The sequence below is a fragment of the Chenopodium album genome, chromosome 14, assembly GCF_948465745.1.
Source record: "Chenopodium album chromosome 14, dcCheAlbu1.1, whole genome shotgun sequence".
Lineage (NCBI taxonomy): Eukaryota > Viridiplantae > Streptophyta > Magnoliopsida > Caryophyllales > Amaranthaceae > Chenopodium > Chenopodium album.
In genome coordinates, this window is record NC_137847.1 from 9,996,051 (window position 1) to 10,015,563 (window position 19,513).

Genomic DNA, 19,513 nt, shown 5'->3' on the forward strand with positions numbered 1-19,513 from the left:
ATTATTGAAAAATTTAGTGTCTGTTTGTTTCATTATAATTAATGAAAGACTTAGGGATTGTTTGTAATATTGATCCTTTATGTTATGTTGTACTTGCAAGCTCACCTATTAGTCATAATAAGACATTTTTTGAAAGTAACCATCATACGTTAATAAGTTTAGAGAAAGGTTTCATTAAAAAAATAGAATAAACCATAAAGGTAAACAAAAATTAAGTTTAAATTTTCACCTAAAAAATAGGTTTAAGTATAAGGCAATAAAATATGATAAATTCAAATAATTGTAGGCATATTTTAACCATTTTTTATTGGGTGAGGAAATGTGTAACTACGTTCTTGTAATAACAGTGAGCTGCCATATATATATATATATATATATATATATATATATATATATAGGAGAGGGATTCGGTAAGAACCCCTCTTTATATAAGAACCCTTTCTTATGTAAGAACACCTTGTGTTTTAAACTTTTTCCTATGTTCTAAATTTTTTTCTGCCTATGTTCTAAATTTTTTCCAATATCCTACTGTAATTTTTTTATACTTATGTTCCAAATTATTTCCTATGTTCTAAATTATTTTTTTTAGCTTATGTTCTAAATTTGTTCAAATGTTTTAAGTTATTTTTTCAGCTTATGTTCTAAATTTTTCCCTATGTTTTAAATTATTTTTTTCAGCTTATGTTATAAATTTATTTACTATGCTATAAATTATTTCTTCAACTTATGTTCTAAATTATTTTTCTTATGTTCTAAATTTTTGTTTCCTTATGTTCAAAAGTTTTGCATGTTTGATTTTTTTCTTCTTATGTTCTAAATTTTTTCTGCTTATGTTCTAAATTTTTTCTTAGTTCTAAATTTTTTTTCTATGTTCTAAATATGAACTCCTCAAAATTACAGAAATGTCATTACTAAAGGATCATTTTAGATGATTAGATCAAAACTAATAAAGGGTTGAGATTGGTTCTTATATAAGATTGGGCTCTTATATAGAGGAGGGTTCTTACATGAGCCTTTCTCTATATATAGTTGGGATCCAATGAGAAGTTTCTTAAAATGAGAAGGATGAAATGTGCATAAGTTTTACACTAAATGTGCATATTTTTTCACTAAATATGCAAAGCAAAATTTTGAATTAACAAAAATATTTTCTGGAAAATCAGAAAAATGTGCACATTATGTTCAAAATTTATGCATATTGAATTTGGGTCAAATATTTTTTTGCACATCCAGTTCAAAAAATATGCACATTCAATTCGGTACAAAAATTATGCAAATAAAATCCTACTCATTTGAGACTCACAATAGGTTAATGTTAATTAAGGGATTTTTTTAGTCCATATTTTAACTTTTTAATACTCTGTAATGGTTATTTTAAATTTATTTTATTTTTCTTTTTGTTATACATATTTAAGCCAAAATGAGTTCAAATTAGTTAAGATGTCAAGACAGAACAACTTATGAGTCCTGACATACTCATACAGAAATTATGTATAACAAAAATACTCCATAAAATTAAGTATAGAAAAAAGTAAGTTAGTTCAAACAAAGCCTTATGTTAGAGATTATGCAATACTGAGATACAATCTACTCTAATTTACCATGATTAAAAAAAAAAATAAAAAAAAAAATAAAAAAAAAAAAAAATAACACATAAGAATCCAATGTGTTATATACTTAATATTCATTTTAAAGGATATAAATAATTAATTCAGGATAATTATAAAAATAGTTAGAAACCTTAACCTCATATATTCCTTTTTTTTTTTTTTTTTTTTTTTACGAACATATATCCCCTACTAGCTATCCGCCTATCCCCTACTAGCTATCTAGCTTAGTAATCATACCACATTCAAAATCAAATGCATTACAACTAATTAACGTAGTAGATTTGTGTTTCCTCATAAACTTAAAACCAAAGTTAATAGATTAATCAACTTCCAAGAACCATATAATTACATTCACATCCTAATATTAAACCAAACAAAAAAAGAAAAAAAAAACAACATAATTAAGAAAATAATTAAAAAATAATTAAGCCGTTATGTTGTTCAAACTAGTAGTACCATACACCGGCAACTCCTCGTAGTACCGACTAACACCAATTGAGCTGAAATTCTCCAACTCAAAAAGATCTGAACTCGCACAACTTCCACCACCATCATCATCTTCGTCATCATCATCTTCCATTTCGTCGTGGTCGAAACCATCTTTTAAATTCGATACATGACGTTGTTGAATGTTCCCGCAATTTGTCTTGATCATCATCATTAACGCATCAATCTCTTTCTCCCTCCTCCGTCTCCTCTCCTTCTCGCCGAATGCGTCTTCATTCGGCGGCGATGCGAGCTTCTTCGACTCTTCAACTTCATTCTTTTGTAACGATTTATGACCGCACGGTCTAGAATCTTCGTCTACTATTACACTCACTGGATAAAATCTCACTGATCGTTTTGATGATTTTGTAGATGACGTCGTTTTATTGCTCAAGCATGATCTTGAGAATGACGACGCAGACGAACACGTTGAGTCCGTCGCCGTCGCCGCCGTCGTTGTCGGCGGCGGTGATTTGATTCCCGGCGAACTTCTCGCCGGAGATCCGCCGGAGTTTCTGAAAATTGAATTCAGAAACGCGGCGATTCTTCTACCTGGAGAAATTGGAGCAGTGTTCTGCTGTTTGGAACGCTTTAAATCGCCGTAGATCTTCAGCGCGCGAGATTTCGTCTTCGTGAAGATTCGCGAAGACGATTGATCGCGCGAGGTTGTTGATCGAGGAGTGAGATTCGTAAAACACGACGAAGAAGACGATGAAAAGTCAGTCGTGGAAGAATTATCTGATGCCCTAGGTAAACTTGGGACAGATTTCTGACGAACAATCCTGATTTTTTGATCGAGTACATCACCGAGATGAAAATGCTTCCGATGCGGTGGTTGTTGCGGTGGTTGTTGTGGTGGTTGCCGCTCCATCCATGACTCGATCATGATGGCGCGGCGAAGATCGACCGTCTCTAAGGTACTATCGCTTCTCATTTTAGTTCTTCGCTGTTTAGACGATGATGATAATTGTATAGTGTTGCAATCACTTTGTTTAGTAATAATGCTTCTAGTAGGAGAGGTAGGGGTGGTACGAGGGTAATGGTGGAGGTCGTCGTCTTCATCGATCGATCGATAAATGGCGTCGAGAAGGATGGAAGAAAATGAAGGGTTCTTAGCCCTTCTTTTGTGGGTAGTATTATGAAAAGGAATAGTAATTGTTTCAAATTTAGACATTTTAGTAACACACAATAACAAAAACAATAACAATGTTGTTACCAAAACAACAACAATGAAGATGTTATTGGTAGAATTTTAGCAATAGTAGTGAAGTATGATGAATGTAGGATGGGAGATTCTCATGCTAAATACTCAAATTTAGGAGTGACAAAGAGAGCATGTGAAAGAAGGAATTGGAGCAGTTGTTAGCTAAGAGAATGTCAAAAGCTGCAAAGGCTTAGGCGCAATTAGTGAGAGAAAAAAAAAACACCACCATGTGATATGATCAAAGAGTTGAACATATAAAATAAGTGTAACACACTATTAACACCTTATCGTACCTTCGTCCCAATTTAAGAACCAACACCCTTGCTCGCACCCTTCAGGATAAGGGTACGATCACGGGTTATTTTATTTGCAAGTTGTTATGAAGACGTCTATAATAATTAGAGCGAGAGAGAATTGGGGTTTAAAGACGGGAAGATATTGGTAAGTACTATCCTGTGTTCGTATATATGAACAGAGGATAGTACTTAAAAAGAAAGGAAAAATAGTGTAAATAGTTGTGCGGGAGGAGAGAGAAAACTCCCGCGCGTGCGGGTGGGAAGAAGAAAGGTGGAAACGGGGGAGCAAAAAGCTGACAGCTAGGCTAGTGAAATGAATAATAAGGTCGGTTAACTTTTGTTAAAACTTTTTTTTACTATTAGTCAGATTACTGTTTTATTTTGATTGCTCTGTTTTTTTGCTTTTGTTAATGTGACTTTGTTTACACGTACGTGTGAGGGTTACTTTATTTTTTTATTTGTCTTTTTTTATTTTGGGTTTATGTGCTTGAAAATTTGTTGGATGTTCATATTCATATAATAAGCCAAATTTTGTTTTATAAAAAAAAAAAAAAAAAAAATACAGTATTCATATTCCTTGACTATTTGATTGGTGGAAAAATCAACCTAAATCATTGACAGTCAAAGTGGTATTGCTTTTTTATTTTTGGATGTTTTAATGGAATAATGTAAAGTTGTTTTTTTCAAATTTGCTGATTTTCAACTGAGGAAATAATTGTACTAGCAACATTGCAATAAAAAGGATGCAAAAGACAAGAGCTAATCTATGGTGGATATTTCTTCTCCTTCTATATTATTCACTACATTTAATTTGAGATCATTTTAAGTAGAGAAGACAATCCTAATTATATAGTCCCTCATTAGAATCTTTACAATTATTTAAATTTTCTAGTTATACCATCAATATTGCGTATGAAGAAAAAAATAGACTTGTGTGGTCTTCTTTATATTAATTATTATTTTAAGATTATCAAGTTATTATGATTATTTAGAAGAGTTTGGTCCACAAATAAGGCTAAGGAGATTCCATACTAAAACCAACTGATAAATAGGAGTAAGGGCCTGTTCTCTTCCGTTGAAATTCAGTTCAGTTCAGTTCAGTTCAGTTCAGCTCTTATGTCTAATGATATTGCTAATGATATAAAGCCAAATTTCATTCTTTTAAGCTCTTATTACAACGACGCAACAAATAATAATAATAATAATAATTATTATTATCAATAAATAATAATAATAATAATCATGAATAAATAATAATAATAATAATAATAATAATAATAATAATAACAATAATACTAATAATAATAATCAATAATTAATTATAATAATAATAATAACAATAATTAATATTAATAATAATAATAATAATAATAATAATAATAATAATAATAATAATAATATCGATACAATTCATTGTTCAAATGGTTCTATTTTTTTGATACACATTTCTATTGTTAATCTTATTGAGAAAATTAGAGTACTACACAACTTAAACTAATTTTCATAGTCAGTTAGTTCTTCGTCTTCTTCTTGTCCACCAAGCTCCTCCATTACCTCGGCATTCCTCTGAACTGACTCCCATATCTGATCAGTTATTTCTTGTCGGACAATATCCATAGCTGCTTTTCTGCTACATGTAAGTGTTTTGTGTTCTTTTGTCATAATACTATTTTATTTTAAAACTAAATAGTATATGTGTTTAAAATATTTAGAGGTTTCAAGTTTTTAATATATTTTCCATAAATTTATAATTATATTATAAAATTTATAATTATGTCATATGAAATAGTACATTTGTATATACACATAGGTATAGTAATATATAATCAAAGACCACTAATCCGTAGTTAAAAATCACTAATTAATAAGTTCAGTTCAGTTCAGTTGATTTCAGTCAATCAGAACAGGCCCTAAGGGTCTGTTCTCATACGTTTATTTTCAGTTCAGTTCAGCTCCTAATTTCCTTCTCTTATAAAATATTCAGTTCATTTCAGCTCAGTTCAGTCTATGAGAATAGGCCCTAACTCCTCTACATTATAAAGTGGAACAAGTATAGGTGGATTACAATGAGTTTGAACATATACGGTCTTATGTTGTATAGTTTTGTTTAGAATTGTAATCACATAATAAAACAAGTCTAATTTAAATTGTGTGTGTATCAGTATATGTGCATGAATGGACAAATGTACATATGTTTTGTCGATCATTCAAGTGTAAGTATATATTTACTCCTTAGAACATTCACATTGGTTGTTCACAAGGAGCTGCTAGCAATTTTTAAGTAATTGCTAGCTACATACTTGTCATTGTGAAATTACAACCTCTTATAGCTAAGCAATTTACATAGCTCTATAGAGTTATGTAGTTTTCACTTCGTCCAATGCTATTATATTTATTTATTTAATATATTTTATGTGTTTGTTAATATATTTTATGTATTTTATATTATCACGTGGGACATAATAAAATTACAAAAGAAATAGTTTGCCATTGTAAAATTTGTAGCTTAAATCATGTAGCGTGAGAAATAATGATATGAGTATATGGCAACCCTTAGCTACATGTATATGAGCTAGCCATTGTGGATATACCACTCTAATTTTAAGACCCCCAATGTATATGTGAAACCCTTAATTGTTGTTTTACATCTATATAATTCATCTAAACCCTTGCTATACACAAATTCAGAAGTTAAAGCAAGTGTTAGCTCTTAAAAAATTAATTTACAGGCTTACAGCAATATTTGAACCCACATTAATTATGTACAAGTAGAGATTTTGATAGCTGAAAATAAATTATAACATGAATACGTAATTATAATTTCTATACTACCTTACTTAAGCCCGTATAATACTTTTTCTGTTTTTATATGTTTATCACTATTCACTCACTCCCTATTCATTAGGGAATACACATTAATTATAAAAAATTCGAGTATAAGTTCGATGATCGCCTAGTTGTATAGTACGTGTTGCCAAAAGAAACCCTAGTTGTATAGTGTCCCAACCAACACACAAAGAAGGTTTTTTATTGGGTTGGGTGGGGTGATTAGCGGACCCTTTAGGCTCTATATTTGGATGGTCCAATACTCCAATGTTAGTGAGAGTTGAGTTACTATAAAAATTTGTCAGCTATATGATCTCTTTTATTAATTTTGTGTCAATTCGATAATATATTGTTTACAAATGCTTCATTGACTTAGTAAAGTGCCCTTAAAAAATGCCACTGTTTAAAAAGATAAATTTAAGGTTGTAAAAAAAATTCATTGGCAAAGTGATTTTTTATTTTTTATTTTTTAATTTTAATTTCTTTATTATTACTATCAACAACTAATTAGTGATAACTGATACATCAACTTTTATAATAGGTTTGAGTCAAAATAGCAATGATTGAAAAACCAAAGTACTCAAATATACCTTATCAATACAATTTTGAACTATACCGTATTTCAAATCCAAGCAAGACATGGAGACCTCGTGATGGTTTCAATGAAGATATAGTATAACGAGTGTATGATCAAGTATAGTTCTCGGAGCTAGGTTGCCAACTAGCTTTCGGCAATGTCTTGGTGGTGGTAAGGTGGTACCTAAGACCCGAGATTATAATTCCGTCCATTGCTGTGAGAAATGAATGGAGGTTCTGAGTACTCATACGGTAATTTTCTGGTCGGGTCTACTGAAAATGTATTGTTAATTTAAATTATTACAGCTAACAAAAAAAGGTCATAACCTGTAAAGAAGAAAAACGTACTGAAATGAGCAATATCCTTAAACCAGCTGAAATAAATGTCCATTAATAACAGGTACACTCATGGGCCAAGAACACTAATGTATTACAGTACTAATACAATCCATTTATAGACTACAGCTCATTTAGAGCCCACAAGTTAACTCTACTAATGACACTACTATTATTAGAATATACTGGCACTGATGAGCAAATTTTCTGTATTAATGAGTTGTACCATACTGCTAGATTCCAAATTCGTCGAGTCACGAGTACGTAGAAAATAAATTACAAAATAAATATATTATGCTATCATTCTTCACAAGAGGAAGGAAATCAAAATCTTGAGGGAACTGGGATGGTCATCTCACCAACAAAACCTTATCTACTCATCATAATTAGAAAACATTAAGAGATGGGCTCTTTGAATGTGCTGTATCAGAGTTGACACCACGCACGAATTGCTAAAGATTGATTATTGCTGATGACGGTAAGCTGGTTCTGTGCTGTTACTTGGTAGACTCAGCGTGCAGCCTCTGAACATCAACTAATTGATATAAGTCACCTCTCCTTTGGTTGATGATGGGTAGGTATGCCCTGCAGATTCCATTTCATACGAGAATTTGGTAAACAAAATATAATGCTTGGATCGGATTTAAACAAAACCTTCAGACTGAGAAAACAGCTCCAAATTTTCTTCTTAGAACATTTAAATAAAAGAATGTGGACCGCTGGATCCTTCTTAAAATGACAGTTAAAAATAAAATTAAAAAATAAAATACAATAAAAAAGAACTAACATATAGTATCATAAAGTACAGAAGATGTCACCTTCTTTGCTCAACCAGTGAGTAGTCGATTTCTGCTATAACAGTTGTCTCATCATGATCGGTTGTCGCAAGCACTTCCCCGAACTGCCATAAGAAAATGACTTGCATAAATTATTCATTTGCCTAGGTTTCACAACTTTCCTAATCAAGTAATAGCCTAAAACTTGAAGATGACGTACAGAGACAACAAACTTACAGGTCCAACCAAGGTAGAGTGTCCCCATGCCACATACCCTGACTCAGTATCACGAGCTGGTGCACACGTTGCTACATACAACTGAAGAGAAATATATAGAACGTCATCTACCTGACTATTAAGTTCTCAAATGCAGGCAATAACATCATGAATTCATGACTTGTAGCTAATATAAAGAAGATACATAGACACTTTCACAATAACATGAAACATGTAGAAAATACAGGCCCTCTAATTGTGAAGCCCTAAGATTGAGCAAGTTTATTCAAATTTTAAATGTCTAGTTCATTAAACTTGGTTAAAAATTACAATAAGAACCACCTTCACTATAACATGGTAGTAATAATGTATTATCATACATCCCCTTCACCAGCAAATCGCTATAACACGGTAGTCATAATGTAGTGTCATATACAGACTTCATCATGTAATATCCAATGGGAATACTTCGCAATAAACAAGGTCAGTGGAGTACCTGATTATCTGCTGCCCTGCATAATCCACGGATAAAAAAATATAAAAGGAGTTCATTAGAAACAGGAACTTCACTTTGAGGTACAGAAATACAGTATAATCCTTGTCCTAAAATGCAAAATACACTTTTTTTCAAGGTGAAATACATACACTTTGATATGTATAGTTTCAAAACAATTTCAGCTAATTTTCAAGATATATTAACTATGTTCTGAGATGATGATATTTTATCATCAATTTATGGAATTGAGTAAAGACGTAATTATACAAGACGGGAACATCATCGTGACATTGTTTAATACTAGTTACAATATGTTCACCCTATATAATAATACCGAAACTTGATGGCAACTTAATTTCATAGAGAGCTCCTCCAGAAGCCACATCTCATCCTAAACCAGTAATCCCTTCATTTTTCTTATTTTTGTTTATTATGGGGGTAGAGGCAAGGGTTGAGGTAGGGAAGAAAATTGTGGAAGGAAAATCTATAAATAAAATAAATAAATAAAAAATAAAAAATAAAAAATAAAATTGTGCCAGACCCTTCCTCCTAGACCCCAACTAATTATATTCAGCACCTTCCCCACATCATCATTTCATTCTAGTCTTGTCGTATTATAATGGCACAAATAATAGTATCCACTCTCCAGATCAAACACATAAAACAGATTGCTGTAAAATAGGTTCTCTACTTATTCTTTTTATTTATTTATTTATTTATATCACTCTCCCAGTCTTCCTATATTTGGCAATTCTTGAAATCCTACAAGGGAAAGCATTGTCATAGTTTGACAGAAAATGCAGCATGCCTAATTGCCTGCTCATAGATCTTTGTAATTTGCAAACACTAATACTCCTGCAGACTCAGCACGACAGCAACATTTACAGAGTGAACGAGCCCTAGGTTCAACTGAGAAGCAATAGATTTTAGCTGTACATTGCCAAATTCTGTCAAAAGAAGCATAGCAAAGATGAAGGTTTAGTCCTGCTGGGTGAGTCTGGTAGTTTCCGTTTTCCAAAGGTAGAGAAAATTGATTCAACTAAAAGCATTAAACCTCTTACCTAGCTCTCTGTAGAAGTTCCCAATGTAATGGACCAGTGGTCATATTAAATGCTCCAGGATAGCAGAGCAAATGAGCACCTAACATCCAGTAAAACAAACTCACCATTATAATCAAAGTCTAGAGAGCAAACCTAACATACAATTTACACTCTACCAATAAGGGGATTTTTCAACAATACAAGAGCAGAAATGAGAAATCAATAAAGTACCAAAAAACAGTAATACCAGAAGTCCAAAAGTCCATGCTCAACAGATGTGGCATGCGCGAGTGTGACAAACAAGAGACACCAAATAATTTTAAAAGAAACCAGGTAAGTATGATGGACACCGTTTTTGTTTATTCTATTATAGTAGGAGTAAAAACAACATCAAGAGACGTCAAGCTGCCAAGGAATCCTCTAAAGAGAAACATTTAATGACAGTAAAATAATGCAAGGTAGAAAAAAAGTTATCCCATAAGCTTCTTAGCTAGTGCTCGTATTACAAAATGTTCTGGCTTCTCTTAATTAATTATACCTAAAGGATACCCAATCATACTGATCCGCAAAAACACTTCATTACATCCTTACAAAGTGCACACTGCTAACTCGCACCAAGGAATCCCCACAAACACTTCATGAAATCCTAAAAAAAATTGACGGGCAGTTAAATGTTGCAAGGTATAAAATAATGTACCATAAGCTTCTTATTAGTGCTTGTATTACGAAATATTCTGGCGCTTCTCTCCATTGATTACATCTAAAGGCTACCCAGTCACACTGATCCCCACAAATACTACACAAAATCCTTCTAAGCTGCACATTGCTAACTTGCAATGGCATTAAAAAAGATGACTGCACTCACTGGAATCCCCAATTAAAAAATTGAAAATTCTAAGGAATACTCCGTTATACATTTATATATACTAAATATTATTTGGACTTCCCAAAAATCATGATTTTCAAAAGCTAAAGTTCCATTACATTCTTTGATAAGTTTTATACACATTAAGAATTAACAAATGATAAAACAAAAGTAAAAACAAACCTCTTGCTGCATAAATTGCCGCTAATTCTTGAAAGCGGATATCATAACAGATACCAATGCCGATGCGCCCAACATCTGTACAGAAAATTTACTTATCAGCCTAAAACAAAACATTAACAAAGAACCAAAAAGTGGATTACAAGTAATTTCTTTCACATATAAGATCGGACTATTATTAGTATTCTACTAAATCATTGATCAATCATAACAAAAGTATACCAAGCACCTCTAATAGTTTATGACATGAAGCAGTCCTTAGCCATACTAAAGTCTCTGTTTATTTGTGTGTGTGTGTACCCACAGGGGGTTGACTTCTTTAAATCAACAGATATACGTAGAACAACAATGCAGTATTAAACTAACATAGCAAGTAAGAGGTATTCAGAAAACCCAATTATCTGTCTTAAGACTCTGGAAGACGTGGCTTGAAAGGAAAAGATACACGAGTGTCTTTAAACAAAGTAGATTCATGAATTCAGAGTATTTCAAATTGAAGCTTTTGACAAATTGAATTTCCTAAAAGGCTATAACGCATCAAGCATGAGTGTATTCAGAAGTCATATGGAATTTCAGCATTTTGCATACACAGAGTGATGCTATATTATGATAAGAAAACATGGTGAAAGAACCCAAATCATCTGCAACCACAGTGATCTAGCAGAAAAATCTGACTCCTAAAGCAATATTCACACAGAAAACTATTATTGATTTGAGCAATTCCAGAAAATAGTTTTATTAAGAAAATTGACAATGAAAAACTGGCCCTTTGAAGAAAAATACACTAGACTTGAATCAGTAGTAAATGAAAAAATTCACAAAAGCTGTCCCAAAAGCATTAAAAGGAACCAAAATGTGAAGGGAACTAAAAATAAGAGGAAAAGGGATGTCCAAAACTCCAAATCTTGATAGACCATTACCTTCAAAGTAAATAAATAAATAAATAAATAAATTTTAAAAAAAAAAAAAACAATATAGTAAAGGGGAAAATAAATTTTACAATGAAAAGGGTTGATCACATTACTGAATTTACAAGAAAATTTTCTTGATCATATTACTATGCCCAGCTATCAACAACCCCAATATTTTACAAGCAACTAAAGAGCAATAAATATCTAGATGGCCTAGTCATCGAAGAACAAAAAAGACAGAAACCTGTGTCAACTATGGTAGGATTCTCTCCAGCGGTAAGTGTCTTTGATTCTTTAAAAGTCATCTTCCCTGGAATGTCAATGTCAAAAAGATGTATCTGCAAAAGTGATCACAGTGATGTTAGGAAACCTAATATAAAAACCATCATATAGTACAATGCAAAGAGAGTCTCCACACCTACAGTAGATTAGACACATGCCTTCCTGTGTTTAGCTTTTAGCTTCCCATCAGTCCCAAAAATACAGCATGTATTATAAAGCCGATCACCTCTTCTCTCTGGTATGGAACCACCAACTATCGTAATTTTAAGGTTTCTCGAAACTTCAGAAAGCATTGCTGTGGAGGGAGATGCATCACCACCTAATTCAATATCTTCGGCATAAACTGGAAAGCTGTCATTTGAATAGGGACTGTTCCATATTTCCTGAGATGATTGCATAAAGAAAGCAAAACGTGTTTTATAAAATTATCCACGTAAATTTTAAGAGACGAGAGTCTAATAAGCATCAGGACGATATCGCCCATAACTGCACCCACAAACAATCAAGCATAATCAAAATTATGCAAGTCCAAGACAAGCATACTGAAAACCTCACCAGATTTCACCCTAAACTACATTCACAAACAATTAAGCATAAGGTATGCAAGTCCAACCCAAGCATACTGAAAACCTTACCAAATTAGATAGATTATGTTGCAAGGGAGATGATCCTTTTACAGTTTTACTATTATTAATACATAGAAGTATAGAACTAGACAAAAACCATAACTTAGCCAACTAATACATAATCAAGACTCCAATTATACTACTACTTGGATAAGTGAACAACATGACTAAAGCAAATATGCACTCACACAAAGACAACATAGAAACAGCTCCATAAAATGACAATCCCATGCATGGTTGTCAAGGAAACTAAGACCCATTAAAAGAGAAAAAAAATACAACAACAAGACCAACCATCCAAACCCAAGTACCCAATTAGGCAATTATAACATGTATGCTTACAGGCAGAAGAACAAGCTGAGCACCCTTGTTTGCAGCCTCCTCAATTGCTTCACGAGCATGTGATATATTCCTCAATTTGTCAGATGTAACTGACAATTGGCAAAGAGCAATCTTGAACTGCACACATGGAAATAGTGATTCAAGAACACAGTAAATAGTGCCAAAATGCCACCAAAACAAAATATAAAATACTATAAAATTAAAAAAAAAATAAAAATGATTGATACAAGATGCCTTGAATATCAACACCAATGAAAGGGGGTCAAAAATTAACTAGAAAGAAAAATTGTTTATCAGGCCAAACTTAGAGGTCTGAATGTCTCCAATTATAGAAACCCGAAAGAAAAAGAAAAGACACTACTAGGTACATGGAGAGTGACCATTTCATTGGATGGGTTTTGGAAGTTGCTCAAGAGGTATAATGTCTATGCACCTTAGCACTGGCCATTGCAAAGTTATAAACTACTCCGTAGGAATTTTCAAGGACAATGTACAACAAAATATTTGTGCTACTTTGAGCCACTACATAAAACCCCATCTTACTTTAGCTTCATTCAATTAGCTGTTGATGAACTTCAAATTTTGATTAGTTTAACCATCATAAAACCACGCTTGGCTCAAGCTATATCACCTTTCGTCCCTAAGGACAAACCAAATAATGGACAGGCTTCTCAAGATATTATTCATGGGCTAATAACAATGTTATCAGGATCGGGATTCTAAGTTGGATCGGAAAGGCCTAGCAGGATCGGATCGTAGGATCGAATCGTAGGATCGCACGATCCTACCAATTTTCAATTCTAAGACAAAGTAGATGTATAAAATTGTTGTGGGATCATATTTTATGTAAAAACAACACTAATAATGCTAATACTTAGTGATTTACTCATTGAAAAGGCGATACTTCATTAAAAAGCTAATTATAGCGAATATTTCGACATCTTTCTCAATAAATTTGTACATAAAAATCTTGAGAACAAGGCAATAGTTATGAGTTCAATACTTCAATGACAAAATAATACACATAATGACATAAAATAGTTTTAATTACAAAAATCTTAGTTTTAATTAAAGTATATTCATCAATCATCATATCCAAAACTCAAATTGCCATACTCAACATCATCACTTCTAACATTAGTTTCTCCTGTACTAGTTGGCTCATTTTCAAAGTTGTTTCCATCACCAAAATCGTCATCATCATTAAATTCATTTGAGCCCATATAAGTTGATGCAATGTCATCATCATTGTCGGTTAAATTTGTTACTTCAACGATTTCATCTACACAATAAGTGGCAAAAATAATTAAAAAGGTGAAATAGGAGAAGATAAGATTTTTATAAGTAATAAATATTAAATGAAAAGGAAAATAAAAATCTCACCATCATGGTCTTCATGATTTTCATCTCCATTTCATCTCCAGTAGAAAACGAACAAAAACATGCAAATTTACCAAAACAATCCCTAAATTACTAAGCAAATAAAGAAAAATTGAAAATTTCATAATAAAAGAACATACCTTTGCAAGCTTGGAGCAAAAAAATGGAGTTTATGCATCATGCATGTGTCGATTTGCGTGAATAAGATAATGGTGAAATGGAGATTTGGAGTTGAATGACTTGAATCTTGAATGTCGGTGAAATGGATAGGAAAAAGTGATCAAAAAGGGTTTTTTTTACAAATAAGATAATGATATCTTGGATTCTTAAGGCTAGAATATTAATGGGCCAGCCCATAATATGTTTGGCTGACTAAATTTTCACAAATGTAAGCTTTAATGTAGGATCGTTGGAATCGACATAGGATCGCGATCCCACCGATCCTATACGATCCCAACGATCCTATGCCCGATTTTTTGCAAAACCGATCTTAAGGACGATCCAAGTCGTTTGATGAGATTAGGATCGTAGGATCGTATGATCCTACGATCCGGATCGCGATTTTGATAACATTGGCTAATAAGGATTACAAAAGTCCTTAAATAGCATAAACACAATCGTTGACAAATCAACCCATTATATGGCATTGTTAGATTACCAAACTATCCCTGATATTGACCTCGAGGATAAAAGGTAATATAATACCCTAATCTCAAACAACTAGTTTTTAAACAAATTCATACCTAAGTGGTACTACTAACGACTTACTCATAAATGGTAATACTAAAGACCTCAATGGTAATACTAACAATATCAAAGGTACTACTAATGAGTCGTATAGTACTATTGACGATCCCTTATTCTCAACAGAATTATCTTTGTACTGTTTTATTTGTTTTAGTCTTCAACTACTAAGAGGATTAATAAAAAAAAAACCCTTTCCTTATAACATCCAACCGCAACAATATCAAGTTTAAGGGAAAATAGTATATCTAACTATTTAATGAGTTACAAGGATAGCATAAGAACCACAACAAACAATGGATTAATACTGAATTAAAAAGCACGATTACTTTCAACTCGCATAAGAATCACACCAATCTAACCGAGTAGCAATGAATCTAAAAGCATGATTACTTTCAACTCATAAAAGAACCACACCAAGCTAATCAAGTAGCTCAATACCAGCTAAACATTGCTATCCTTTCGCAATGAAAATGTAGAACATCAATGTATTAAATTTAAAATGTTACCCAAAAAAATGTAGAATTTAAAAGTTGAAATAATAAATAAATTGCCAACTCCAAACCCTAATCACAACATAAAGAAGTCATCATTACATCTAAATTAAAAATTGAACAATGCAAGAAAAACAAAACAAAATTACAAGTATAAATTAATGATTAATCAAACCACAATTCTTAAAAAAAAATAGATTAATTGATAATATTCGAAAGAGAGAGAGAGAGAGAGAGAATAAGTGACCTTGGTGATCGGAGGAGGTGGCAATGGAAGTGCGGGAGGAACCCTAGATTGGTGACCAGTGGAAATGGCGGAAATTGTGGTGGAAAAAGGTGAATTAGTGATGTTTGAGTAATTGGGATTGCGAAATTTGACAGCAAAAGTTTGAGATGATAAAAATGAGAGATTACTGGAATTGTGCTTCAGAATTTGCAGTGAATTTGGAGTTTTTGTTAATGGTTGAATTTGGGAATAATTAGCCATGTTTTTTTTTTTTTTCTTCTGAATGTTAGGGAAGTGATTGAGTTTGATGTTTAGATATTACAACTGAGAAAGTGATTGAGTTGTTGACAAGAGTTGAATTAAACACCATCGTATTTTGCTTTTATCATGTACCCGCAATTTTTTTTTTTTTTTTTATATACTACCTCGGTTATATATTATTTGCAACGATTAGACATTTTTTCTCTCTACTTTATGTCAAATCGTTGCAAATAATGTGTAACGGAGGTAGTATATTTTTTTTGAGCAAATTATTTTTTTATTTTATTTATTTAATTACTGTATTACTCCGTATTATTTATTTATTTTTTTATACTCCGTAAATGTTTAGCAATCCTTTTTTTTTTTAAAAAAAAAAAAAACCAACGGAGCATTATATTAATTAATCAAGGGATAAGTATCCGACAAAACATACGGATTAACTTCACACGGACAATGATTAACCCATACTTGCTCCACACCAAACGGAATTAACTTAATAAGGTGATGTGCAACGGAGTTACCAGGAGTTACCATCCTTTTTACATGATTCCAAATAACAAGATTAAAAGAAGAGGTGATAGAGAAAATATCTTCCAATAAAGAGTCCAACTCGGTCAAGTGGATGGCTGCTTTCGAAAGCTTAGAAATGAGGGATAGTCGGATAGATTATTTGATTCAAAGATCACCTTCTTGCAGCCAAATCTTCGAGCTAGCCTAGCAGCTAGTAGCAAAGTAGAATTATCAAATAATGAATCCACTTTATAATAAGGCAAAAGCTAACGAATGTTTCGGAAGTATGGGATAAAATAAATAAAAGTAGAATTATCAAATTAAAATGAATATTAACTATACCAATCAACGAGTGATTTTGGCATGCACTCCTAATTAATACCATTTTAGGAAATGTTTATCTAACACCTCAAAAGCTCTTTAGCAAGATCCTTATAATAATGATGTTTATGTTTTTTATAGTACTACTCCGTACTATTTTTTGTTTCCAATTGTTGTCTCTATGCATTCCTTTATTATTAATGTGCTTCTATATATAATACTCGTAATTTTTGTGCTTTAAATCAAATGTTATGTGCTTTTATTCAATGAGTTTGTGCTTTTTTTACAAGAAAAATAATAAAACAACTTGGTTGTAAGTAAAACTACATGTATGTAACCAAGTGTATGTTCTAATTACTTCTCATTGTTGCGGTCTCCAAGAAGTGTCATTAGGTCTATTCCGCTTTAATTACTATTGTGTGACAAAAAAAATCATGTTACCGTTGCAAGTATCATTGAAATGCTTTGCATTGTTCAGTTTTTTATTTTTTTTTAAAATGAAAAGATACATGCAGTTAGTGGGTTTTTGCAACTGTTGGTGCAAGGGCAGAGCCAAGGGGGTTGGTGGAGGCCCGTCACATATTCTTAGGTGCACACTCATGCACCTAGAAATAGATGTAAGGTGTAACAACAACACAATATGAACATTAGCTTTTCAGAAAGTGGACATTAGGTTTCTTCCCTTTATTTTTCTCCTTCAATTTTTTATTTTCTATCTCCTCTGTTTTTTTTTTTTTTATTTTCCCCCTTTTTAACAATTATTTGCTTGAATTTCTTTCTTACAACATGAAAGTAGTTATTAAGTATGAATTTTTGTGTGAATTTCAATTTTGTGCCTTAATTTCGATTGATTAAGGTATATATGAATCTTTGAATTTACAAATTATACTTTATTTTTTCTCCTTCCTTCTTTAATTCCTTTTTCCTCGGTTTTTTTTCTTCTAATTTTCTCGTTTTTTCGATTTAACGATTGAATATGTTACTTACAATATGGAATTGGTTGTTTATTTGATTTTTTGAATTCATATGAATTGTTTTTTTTTTAGCTTCGATCAATTTCAGTTGTGTATGAATTTCATTTGATTTTCTGCATTTTTTTTATCAACGAACATAATCATGCAAAATATGAACATATGCATAGGTTCCCTTAAATGTGAACATTAGCTTTTTAGAAAGTGAACATAAGCATAAAACATATGAACATATGCATAAAACATATGAACATATGCATTTAAGAAAGTAAACATAACAATTCAAAATATGAACGTAAGCATTGGTTTCCTTAAAGCGAATATAACCATTTAAAAGGTGAACATATGCGTAAAAAATATGATCATATGCATTTAAGAGAGAGAAGATATGCATAAACAGACTTAATGAGAACAACAAATATTTACTATGAATATTTACATTATGAACATATAAAATATTATTATGAATATAAGGCATTTAATTATGAACATAAAAAATTGAAGAAATAAAAATAATATGATTATGAAACATATGCATCATAATTCATAAGTATTAAAAATATGAACATATGAATTCAAAATATGAACATATGCATTGGTTCATTTTTGAATGCGTATGAACATAATTAAGCATTTCAGAAGGTGAACATATACATAAAAAAAATATGACATATGAATTTAGAAAGTGAATATAAGCATTTCAGAAAGTTTACAAACGGATTCAAAATATGAACATAAGAATTCAAAATATAAACATATGCATTTCGAAATGTGAACATAAAATATCCGTTTGATTTCACTAATTTTTTTGACAATTTCATTAATAAATTTCGAACAATATTCAAACAAAATTAAGTGATAATCATATAAATTCAAACAAAATTAAGTGAAATTTACATAAAATTGCCTTTTTGGGGAGGATCCTTTTGATTTTGCATCTCTTTCCTAATGTCCATTGAAGTTTTTGCAGTTTTTTAGTGAAAGAATGAAATAGAGGAGAGAGAAAGTGAAAAAGAGGAGAGAGAAAATCATATAGAAGAAGAAGATTGTTGAGTTTGGAAATGACGTTACATTTATTAGGTATGGGTGGGTTTATTGGGTGTACGTGGGTGAGTGTATTGCAGTTTTCGTGTTTTTTAGTTTTAGGGCTTTTTTTAATTGGGTTGTCTGTAATTAGGCTTTTGGGCTACGTTGTTACACCTATTTAAGGTTACAAATTTTTCCCTAGACTCTAGTTTAGGCAACTTTTCCTACACCCCCATCTTATTACGTCATTTTTACTTTCCCTCCTTAGTCTTTTTTTTAAAAAAAATTCTCATCTTTCCTTCTTTACTTTTCATTCTAGCCACTGCATAAAAAATTTCTCTCTCCTCTTAGAGATTTCATATTCTCTCTCCTATTTTTTTTCTTCAACTTTCTCTGATCTCTCTTCTTTTATGAAGATTTCTAACTTAGTTGTTTTTTTTTTATCATGATCGTGAATATGTTATTTCTGCTAGAGTTGGATTACTCGATTCGTTTAAGGATTAATGTGAGTA

General features: G+C 31.7%; 2 protein-coding genes and 1 long non-coding RNA gene across 3 annotated transcripts; all 3 read right to left on the minus strand.

The window, feature by feature from the left end:
• Nucleotides 1–1,906: 1,906 nt before the first annotated feature.
• On the minus strand, nucleotides 1,907–3,807 carry LOC145578869 (protein BIG GRAIN 1-like B). Its single transcript, XM_081636166.1, has one exon. It carries the CDS (start codon nucleotides 3,268–3,270, stop codon nucleotides 2,035–2,037), a length of 1,236 nt encoding a protein of 411 aa, XP_081492292.1. The 5' UTR covers nucleotides 3,271–3,807; the 3' UTR covers nucleotides 1,907–2,034.
• Nucleotides 3,808–7,599: 3,792 nt separating this feature from the next.
• On the minus strand, nucleotides 7,600–16,237 carry LOC145580034 (omega-amidase, chloroplastic-like). The gene is made up of 10 exons (XM_081637351.1): nucleotides 15,934–16,237; nucleotides 13,069–13,185; nucleotides 12,259–12,483; nucleotides 12,063–12,156; nucleotides 10,911–10,985; nucleotides 9,884–9,962; nucleotides 8,823–8,838; nucleotides 8,348–8,428; nucleotides 8,153–8,235; nucleotides 7,600–7,919 (listed from the first exon to the last, which is right to left on the minus strand). The coding sequence occupies exons 1-10, from the start codon at nucleotides 16,171–16,173 to the stop codon at nucleotides 7,832–7,834; spliced, it is 1,098 nt and encodes a 365-aa protein (XP_081493477.1). The 5' UTR covers nucleotides 16,174–16,237; the 3' UTR covers nucleotides 7,600–7,831.
• LOC145578870 (uncharacterized) lies at nucleotides 14,077–14,948 on the minus strand. Its single transcript, XR_014098936.1, has 2 exons — nucleotides 14,452–14,948; nucleotides 14,077–14,350 (listed from the first exon to the last, which is right to left on the minus strand). It is a non-coding gene; the product is annotated as an uncharacterized LOC145578870 (long non-coding RNA).
• Nucleotides 16,238–19,513: the final 3,276 nt, after the last annotated feature.

Coding starts and splice junctions, on each gene's coding strand:
- LOC145580034 (XM_081637351.1), bottom strand. CDS start 16,173: ATGGCTAATTATTCCCAAATTCAACCATTAACAAAAACTCCAAATTCA. Junction 12,484..13,068: donor CTCAGCTTGTTCTTCTGCCT/GTAAGCATACAT, acceptor CAATCATCTCAG/GAAATATGGAACAGTCCCTA. Junction 10,986..12,062: donor TCCTACCATAGTTGACACAG/GTTTCTGTCTTT, acceptor TTTTCTGTACAG/ATGTTGGGCGCATCGGCATT.
- LOC145578869 (XM_081636166.1), bottom strand. CDS start 3,270: ATGTCTAAATTTGAAACAATTACTATTCCTTTTCATAATACTACCCAC.